The sequence below is a fragment of the Somniosus microcephalus genome, unplaced genomic scaffold (genome assembly GCF_052327205.1).
Source record: "Somniosus microcephalus isolate GS21.2 unplaced genomic scaffold, FLI_Smic_1.0 unresolved_chr1, whole genome shotgun sequence".
Taxonomy (NCBI): Eukaryota; Metazoa; Chordata; class Chondrichthyes; order Squaliformes; family Somniosidae; genus Somniosus; species Somniosus microcephalus.
In genome coordinates, this window is record NW_028225179.1 from 102,955,636 (window position 1) to 102,965,241 (window position 9,606).

The 9,606-nt window shown below is 43.3% G+C and overlaps 1 protein-coding gene across 1 annotated transcript; it reads right to left on the reverse strand.

Annotated features, from left to right (window-relative positions):
- Positions 1 to 3,614: 3,614 nt before the first annotated feature.
- On the reverse strand, positions 3,615 to 4,445 carry LOC147095671 (uncharacterized). The gene has a single exon (XM_085973687.1). The coding sequence runs from the start codon at positions 4,440 to 4,442 to the stop codon at positions 3,615 to 3,617; it is 828 nt and encodes a 275-aa protein (XP_085829813.1). The 5' UTR covers positions 4,443 to 4,445.
- Positions 4,446 to 9,606: the final 5,161 nt, after the last annotated feature.

The window sequence follows — 9,606 nt, forward strand, 5'->3', positions numbered from 1 at the left end:
CCCTGCCGAGAAGAAATGGCGCCTCCCACGCTTTCCCGCAGCTGCCGCTGCTGACAACGCTGTTCTCCGCGGTTTTTATTTATACAGATATTTTTTTTTTAGTAGTTGGAGACTCGTTCCCGCCGGACTCTCTGGGACTTTTCCCTCCCTCTGCTTGGTCCGAATGCCGACCTGCTTTGCAGCACTGGCCATCTCCCGAGTGCTCCACCCTCCATCTCTGTTTGCCTCCGCCTTCGCTGCTCGGCCTCGCTGCAGGGCCAGCCGATCGAGCCCCAGCCCACCACCCAGGAAGGATTATTGCAGTACCTGCCACCAGCCCAGCTAGCTGGTGAAACCACAGTTTTTTCCTTTTTTTTTCTTCGACCTTCGGCTGAGGAATCAATCTCCTTGAGGTGCTGCCGAATTGCAGGTATATCCATTTCCAATTCATCGCCACTGTTGTATCCGTGTGTTAATGGAGACACAGAATGCAGGAGTTGGTTTACAGGTGTTGACTGAACAAATTCTGGAGGTAAACTAAAAGATACAAGACACTATACAGGCTTATATAGCCCGAGTGGCCACCACCAGCATTACAGTACACAGGGGCTCTTAAAGGCACATACACCACACCGACAATGAAAAATCTATTGATCGGTGTTGATACGTGTGCATGTGTGGATCTGAATGGTGTGGGACCTTGGAAACACTGGTTCCAACTGAAACTAATCTAACACACCCCGTTCGGGGGCCTAAACTGAATTAACAGAATGAAGGAAATATGCGTAAGACTGGGATAGACAAGGACCAAAGGGTGGTTTGAAGTGGATTTTTAGTGAAGGGTAACATAGGTGCCCTTCAGGACATAAGGGGTTAACAGTGCAGCTTGCACACAGGATGACAGCGGAGACAGAAGCACCAGCCACGAAATAGGGAAGTAAAACCACGTGGGGAAAAACACATGAGATCGTAAATATCATGTGACAATCAGCAATTGTGCATGCCGGCTTCAAGCCAATTAAAAAGATTTAATGAATTGTGCATGTGGGCTTTAAACCAATTAGAACAATGTAGCTGTGCACGAGGTATCCATGGCTTTTGTACACTTAAATAACGGAAACTAAAGTCAATCTGGGAGTCAGCCAGGAACGAGTTGCAGGAGCTCTATACTGTACTCCCTGATCAGCCTTCCGATATCTCCGAGGACTGTTTGTATTGTACAGTTGAATAATTACGTGTTTGAAATAAACTGCTTGGGACTTTACCATTTACAGACTAGTGTCCGGACTTAATTATTTAATTTCGCCACAACAGAATGGCCACGCTCAAAGGAGTTCATGGAACGCTCAGTACAAAAATACTTGAGGAAACATCGGTATCAATCCTCTTTTACAAAGTCAAATGGCTGTCCCTTGCATCTTTTGCACCCACCAAACCACAATCCCAACTCTAGCTACTGATCTCAGACTACACTCACTGCTCTGCAATATTCACAAGCTCTTTGCCAAGCCTTGAGCCAAAAATTGGTTATTGCATGCTTCTGGTCCCAGAGAGCAAACAGTCGCAAGGCCCAAAATGGGCGAGCAGCCAGCGCCTGTCGCGTCATCAGAGGCAGCTGGTCCATTGTGAGGATTTCACATTCCTGCAGTCCGGCTCGTGAGCAGCTGCCCTGAGTTAAGTCCTGGGTGGGTGGGGCAGAAAACAACTGAACTGGCGAGATTGTAAATTGTCAGGTGCTGTGGAGCCACAAGGAGCATTCCTTCTCCTCCTGGCTCCATAGGAACGGTTTAAAAAGCACATATTTTGCCGACGCCCTCAGCTCTGGAATTCCCTCCCTGAACCTCACCGCCTCTCCACTTCTCTCTTTCTCTCCTCCTTTAAGACGCTCGTTAAAAGCTACCTCTTTGAAGATGCTTTTGGTCACCTGGCCTAATATTTGCTTATGCAGCTCAGTGTCAAATTTTGACTGATAATCGCTCCTGGAAGCGCCTTGTGACGTTGTGCTACGTTAAAAGTGTTATAACAATGCAAGTTGTTGTTGTTGACGGTATCTGCTTAGGCCGCAGCAGCTAATGAAGGGCCATCAGCGGAGAAGGTCCAGAGCCTGCTCCTCACATTGCGCCCAATTTTGTTAAGGGGTCCTCAAACAGACGTCAGGCCTGCATTTACATATATACCGAGCCAAATGACTGATTTAGGCTGGCGTACCGGGCGCCTGGGCAGCTGACTATGCAAATATAGCAGCGCCACTGACTCTGGTGCTGATCGGAGGCAGGACTTTGCTCTCTGAACTTGACCCTCCTTGCGCTTGTAAAAAGGACACAGGGTCCAATTTCTACGTCTTTCGTTTTATTTTCTCCATTAATTTGGGCAATGTCTAACTGTTGACAATAATATTAAACAGGCTATATGGGATCGGCTGCTCCTCATTCACCCTCCTGAATTTACATTCCGTGCAAGTCAATCGGAAGGATGCTCGGCTGAGGTATATAATGTGGTGTGCCATATCACCAGCTTTACATTATTGTCAAAAGGGGAAATTATCCTCCTTGCTTTTCTGTCCTATTGTTGAGAGCAGGACACATACTGCTGCTAAAGGCTTGTGTAAGTTTAATATTGAGACCAGGGTTACTCATCCACCTGAGTCAAAATTACTTTTACTCCCAGACGAGTTGAAGTGGAAACAAATCTTGAAATAAACTGTAATATCCCATTGAAGGATTTCTCAGAGCGTCCATTAAACTTTAACTGTGGGTTCATCAAATAACAATTTACTGAATAAAGCTTCACATGAAAGAAAAGAATAATAAGAATGCTGTGAAATGCATTTGTTTTTAGGGTCTAGTTGTAAGTACATTTCTAAAACTGCAATTACATAGGACCTTTGGCGTCGATGCGAGTCACTGATGAGAAACTGGCAGCGCACCTCCGAGTCTGGGCTTCTACTGCAATTTTAACCCAAACCGCCCGTCGGGAAACTGATCGAATTGGGCGTAACGTTGGGTTTCACCTTTAAGTTATAAAAACTCTCCATTACAGTGAACAGAGAGTAATATCGAGCAGGTTGTAAACCCAGTGATCCACCTGATGCCACGGACTACCCGCCAGGGGAGGCAGGTTAAAATTGAGGCATCTCTGCAAAATCCTTTGTCCCAACCCAATTCCATTTGACAGCGCATGGAGTGACATCCCGTCCTGTGTCACTCCTGTTCCTCTAGAGCTTATGACGAGTTGAATGAGAGGAAGGAGATACTGTGCAGAGATTGATACCACTGATAAATTTCTGCAGAGGGGAATATATTGTGAACACACATTTGGGGGAATGGGCAGTAGTGAATGGCAGGTGATACAGGCGCCCAGTTGCTGTGAAAAGGAGAACCTGTCACGGTGTTCAATAGGAGCAGATTTTCCATCGCCCCTTCTGAAAAGAGCAACAATCTGAGGCTTCAATGTGACTCCTCGGGGTACATTTACACTTTCACCCGTGGGCGATGAGTGATGGAGCTGATCACCCACCCAGTATTGAACCGGACTGTTAGAAAATCTCCCTATTGTTGTGCAATTCTCTCTTTTTTTCAAAGTAACATTGTGAACCAATGTGGGTTCCAGTCAGCTATGGAACACTCTTGTTCACATCAATGTTTAATTAACTTAATGATTAGAGTGAAGGGACTTTTAACCGTGTTGATTAACTCCTCTCTGAATTTGGTCTGAGCCACTGCATAAATAATGGTGTTGGTACAAGAACTGAGCCGCTGAAGCAGATACCCTGTTTTTTCCATGATGGTGAAAGGGTCTGTGTAATCTGTCTGAAAAAACTGTGAGTCCGTAATTTGTATACAAATGTAATAAATAAGAGTTAACATCCACAACAGTATAAAATTACCAGATATGGTGAGCAGTAAGACGATCGACTTTCTTCGATTCCTCATCTCTGGATCATTGTGACTCTCACAATTCCTGACTTGCATTCTCCTGCGGATTATATTAGCTGCTAAAATATGTCTGATGGTCAAAGCATTGAGGAGTAAAATCAAAACAAATGGAGCAAGTGGTGTTAAAATGCTGTCTAACCAGAGATAGGCCACCCAGGCGGGAGAGGTATAGAAGCTAGATTGAACAGTGCAGAACCACCAGGTATTGTCAATTATTTCCCGGGGTTCACACGCAAAATAAATTGGAACATTTTCTAAAAAGCTCAGTCCACAAACTGTCACTATAACGGTAGCTGCTGTCCTTTCGGTACAATGTTTAGTTCTCAAATTCTGGCAACAAATGGCCACAAAGCGATCAAAGGTGAAAGTCACTGTTAACCAGACTGAGCAATCAATGACACAATAAATCAGTGAGAGATTGATTCTGCAGCTGGAAGTATAGTTCAGGAATGAATATGGGAAATAAATATCGTAGATCGCATACAGTATCACATCAAATATCATGATCAGGAGATCCGCAGCTGCCATGGCAATCAGGTAGCGAGTGATGCATTTGGAGAGACCGCACTTTCCATGGGACAGAATCACAATCGTCAATAAATTAGCTGCAAGAGATAAAAAAATAAGCGAAAGTGACACACTGAGACTTAAGACAGGGATGAGCAGCGTTTGTAAAATCATACCGATTTGTCTAATCCTGTTGCTCAATTCTTGCTTTCTCCACAGCGTGTAAACGTGCAAATCATGGCAACACGATTACAGTATGTTCACACACCTTCGAACTTATTCTGGAATAATTTCAAGGAAACAATAAAATGAGGTAGCATGAAGTGATTTTCTCCAGAATGCATCAGTTTATATCCACTTGTTACAAAAGCCGTCACCACCAATTCAGAGAACACACATTGGGAATAATGTTAATTGTGGCGATAGTGTGAAACAGGCGAATGTCGATCCGTGGTCCACTATACACCTCTCCCCATTTGGCTTTTCACTGATTCTCTGGAATGGAATATGGGCCGAGCTCTGTTTACACTCTATCATTGTCGTGGATCAGCTACACAGACCAAATACCTTTATTACAAATATTCTGATTGATAATGCTCTGAACTCTAATAACGTGAGGATTCAAAGTGTATTAATCCATCTGTTCGAATTACCAAATACATTGGGGTTCATTTTAACTTTGGGCCATAGTGTAAAATTGACGATATCAAATTAGCCCCACTTTATACATCACTTCCAACTGTCCATCCATTGGAGTCAATGGAAGGAAAATCAGGCGAGCACTTAATGAGCAGTCAATTCGACATTGCTCATGTTTTCACTAATGCCCAACATTGAAATAACCCTCATTGAAATCACTACCAAGATGATATGCAATCACCCCTTTGTGGGGAAACTAGTACTGGGTAATAAATTTGGCCTTGACAGCGTCACCCCCATCCCAACAACAACGTTAACAAATTTGCTTCTCATCAAATGTTGAACATTAATCAACACTCAGCATTAATCCCGGGTTGGTCTGCTGGCTGGACAGTAATGGAAGATTGAGGGATATGCCAGACCATGAGGTTACAGACTGTAGTGGTAAACAATTTCACTGCTACTGTGAACCACAGAGCCTCATGGACACCCAGTGTAGGATTGTTATTGTTGTGCACAGACTGTCCCATACAGGGGTAGTGCCACAGATCACGATGGGGCATCTCCTCATTTTGTAGATGAGACTTTGAATATAAGTTAACTTAATTTGCCGAGTGGGAAACTGAACCGACCAGTTTTGCACTCCATCCGATTGTACATTCCATAGACTTCACCAGGGGTGATTTTTCAGTTATACCGCCCAGTAGAAACCGGCTTGTTGCGATCAGCCGCCTGTTTTACACAGCCCTGGACTTTCATTTCCACTGACTTCAATGTAAACGAAAGTCGGGCGAGTTGTAACATGGGCGGCCAACGTGCTATTGTCTGTTTTCCTTTCATAATCAGAAGCGAAAATCCACCCAATGGAAACTAAAATCAGACAGGGTGTAATCTGAACGTTGAGCAATGATGTAAAATGGTGAATGCCCAATTGACCTCCCATTATTCACCTTGTCTGATACCCTTCCATTGACTTTAATGCAGCAGTTGCTGTAATTACTGACTGCCTCAACGCATCAGAACAGAAATAGATATTGGGGCAGATTATGGCTTAGTGCAATGGTGTAAAACTGGCGGTAGCAAATCGGCAGCCGGTTTTCCATCTCTTGATTTTGAGTTGAATTGAAGTCAATAGAAATAAAAACCAGGAGAGATGTGAAGCAGACGACTCATTCCCCATCACCCACTTCACATCATCACACAAAGTCAAGATCTACCCCAATGCTGCGAGAAGGTAAGAACAATAATACTGTTAACCATCAGTAAGGGCAAATAACCAATTGATCAAATTGACTTACCAGGAACACCAATCGCTGCAAGAATTGGGTATAAAAAATTTTCTATCTGCATAATGATTGGCCATTCCATTTTCTAGGAGCTGTGATCTTACCGGCTGGTTTGATTGAGAAATAGATGAAATGGCTTCTCAGAAACCACTGTTTTATACCTGAGTGAGAGCCCACGGGGGCAATCAGGTTACCCAATTACTGACATTAGTCACAGTTATTGAACAAACAGGTTAGGCAGCTGCCCATACTCTAATCACCAGAGAGGAGGGGCTGTTTCACACTCACAGGTACCAGCGGCATAGCAAGAATATTAAATGCTAGCATTTGACATTGATTTATGTAGAAAATAAACTATTACAGGAAGCATCTTTTTGCAGTGTTGGTGTAGATCCTTGCTGGACAAGACTCACAAGCAAAGCATGTCACATATTTTCAAAGATGTACTGAAGAGTTTAATGACATATGTTTGCCGATTGATTTAATTTAATTTGAATTAATTAAAGGGTAAGTCATTGCAGTACAGCTCGGCGCCGTGGTATGCTCCTCCTGCACTATAAGAATATAAGAACATAAGAAATAGGAGCAGGAGTAGGCCAATCGGCCCCTCGAGCTTGCTCCGCCATTCAATAAGATCTGATCTGATCCTAACCGCCAATCCACTATCACAGAACCATCTCCTGAATCCAACAGAATTAGACACACAAAATAGGAGCAGGATCAGGCGACACGGCCCCTGGGCCCGCTCCGCTACCCACAGGGCCATGACCGATCCGAACATAGACTCATGTCCAAATTCCTGCCCGCTCCCCCTAACCCTTAATTCCCTTTACTTCTAGGAAACTGTCTATTTCTGTTTTAAATTTATGTAATGATGTAGCTTCTACAGCTTTTTGGGGCAGCATATTCCATGGGCCTACCACCCTCTGAGTGAAGTAGTTCCTCCTCATCTTAGTTTTGAAAGAGCAGCCCTTTATTGTAAGACTATGCCCCCTAGTTCTAGTTTCACCCAGCATCGGGAACATCTTCCCCGCATCCACCCGATCCAACCCCTTCACAATCTTATATGTTTCAATAAGATCACCTCTCATTCTTCTGAACTCCAATGAGTAGAGTCCCAATCTACTCAACCTCTCCTCGTATGTCCACCCCCTCATCCCTGGGATTAACCGAGTGAACCTTCTTTGTACTGAATCGAGAGCAAGTATGTCCTTTCTTAAGTATGGACACCAAAACTGCACACAGTATTCCAGGTGCGGTCTCACCAATACCTTGTACAACTGAAGCAATACCTCCCTATTTTTATATTCTAGCCCCCAGGCAATGAAAGCCAACATTCCATTGGCCTTCTTAATCACTTGCTGCACCTGCATACTAACCTTTTGAGTTTCGTGCACCAGGACCCCCAGATCCCTTTGTACTTCAGTACTTTCCAGTTTCTTGCCATTAAGATAATAAGTTGCTCGACGATTTTTCCTGCCAAAGTGCATAACCTCACACTTTCCAGTATTGTATTCCATCTGCCAAGTCTCTGCCCACTTATTTAGCCTGTCGATGTCCCCTTGCAGTTTTTTATGTCCTCCTCACTCACTACTTTCCCACCCATCTTAGTATCATCTGCAAACTTTGATATGTTACACTCGGTCCCCTCCTCCAAATCGTTAATATAGATTGTAAAGAGTTGGGGACAGAGCACCGACCCCTGCGGAACACCACTAGTTACTGATTGCCAGTCTGAGAATGAACCATTTATCCCAACTCTCTGCATTCTGTTAGATAACCAATCCTCTATCCATACCAGAATATTACTCCCAATCCCGTGACTTTTTATCTTAACCAATAATCTTTTGTGTGGCACCTTGTCAAATGCCTTTTGGAAGTCTAAATACACTATGTCCACTGGTTCCCCTTTATCCACCCTATACATTACTTCCTCAAAGAACTCCAGCAAATTTGTCAAACATGACTTCCCCTTCATAAAACCATGCTGACTTTGTCCTATTAAATTATGATTATCCAAATGTCCTGTTACTGTCTCCTTAATAATGGACTCCAAAATTTTACCTACCACAGATATAGTTTCCAGCCTTCTGTCTACTGCCCTTTTTAAATAAGGGTGTTACATTAGCAGTTTTCCAGTCTGCCGGGACCTTTGCCGAGTCCAGGGAGTTTTGGAAAATTATTACCAATGCATCCACAATCCCTACCGTCACTTCCCTCAAGACCCTAGGATGAAAGCCATCAGGTCCAGGTAATTTATCCGCCTTGAGTCCCATTATTTTACCGAGTACCACTTCCTTAGTGATTTTGATCGTGTTTAGCTCCTCCCCCCCTTTAGCCCCCTGTTTGTCCAGTGTTGGGATATTCTTCGTGTCTCCTACTGTAAAGACTGATGTAAAATATTCATTCAGTGCTTTTGCCATCTCCATATTTCCCACCATTAATTTCCCGGTCTCATCCTCTAAGGGACCAACATTTACTTTAGCCACCCTTTTTCTTTTCATATAACTATAAAAACTCTAACTATCTGTTTTTATATTTTTGGCTAATTTACTTTCATAATCTATCTTCCCTGTCTTAATCAATCTTTTTGTTATTTTCTGCTGTCTTTTAAAGTTTTGCCAATCCTCTATCCTCCCACTAGATTTGGCTACCTTATATGCCCTTGTTTTTAGTTGAATACTATCCTTAATTTCTTTACTTAGCCACGGATGGCTGTCTTTTCTTTTACACCCTTTTCTTCTCAGTGGAATATATTTTTTTTGGAAGTTGTAAAATAACTCCTTAAATGTACACCACTGATCATGTATCGTCTTACCCTTTAATCTATTTTCCCAACCCACTCTACTCAATTCCGCTCTCATACCTTCATAGTCTCCTTTATTCAAGCTTAGCATGCTTGTTTGAGATCCAACCTTCTCGCCCTGTAATTGAATATGGAATTCAACCATGTTATGGTCACTCATTCCAAGTGGATCCTTTACTAGGACATTTTTAATTAATCCCGTCTCGTTACACAGGACCAGATCTAAGGTTGCTTGCCCCCTGGTCGGTTCAGTTACATACTGCTCAAGAAACCCATCCCTAATACACTCAATGAACTCATCCTCAAGGCTGCCCTGCCCAATTTGATTTGTCCAATTAATATGATAGTTAAAATCCCCCATAATTATAGATGTTCCCTTATTACAAGCCTCAACTATTTCCTGATTAATACTCCGTCCAACAGAGTTGCCACTGTTCGGAGGCCTATAGACTAC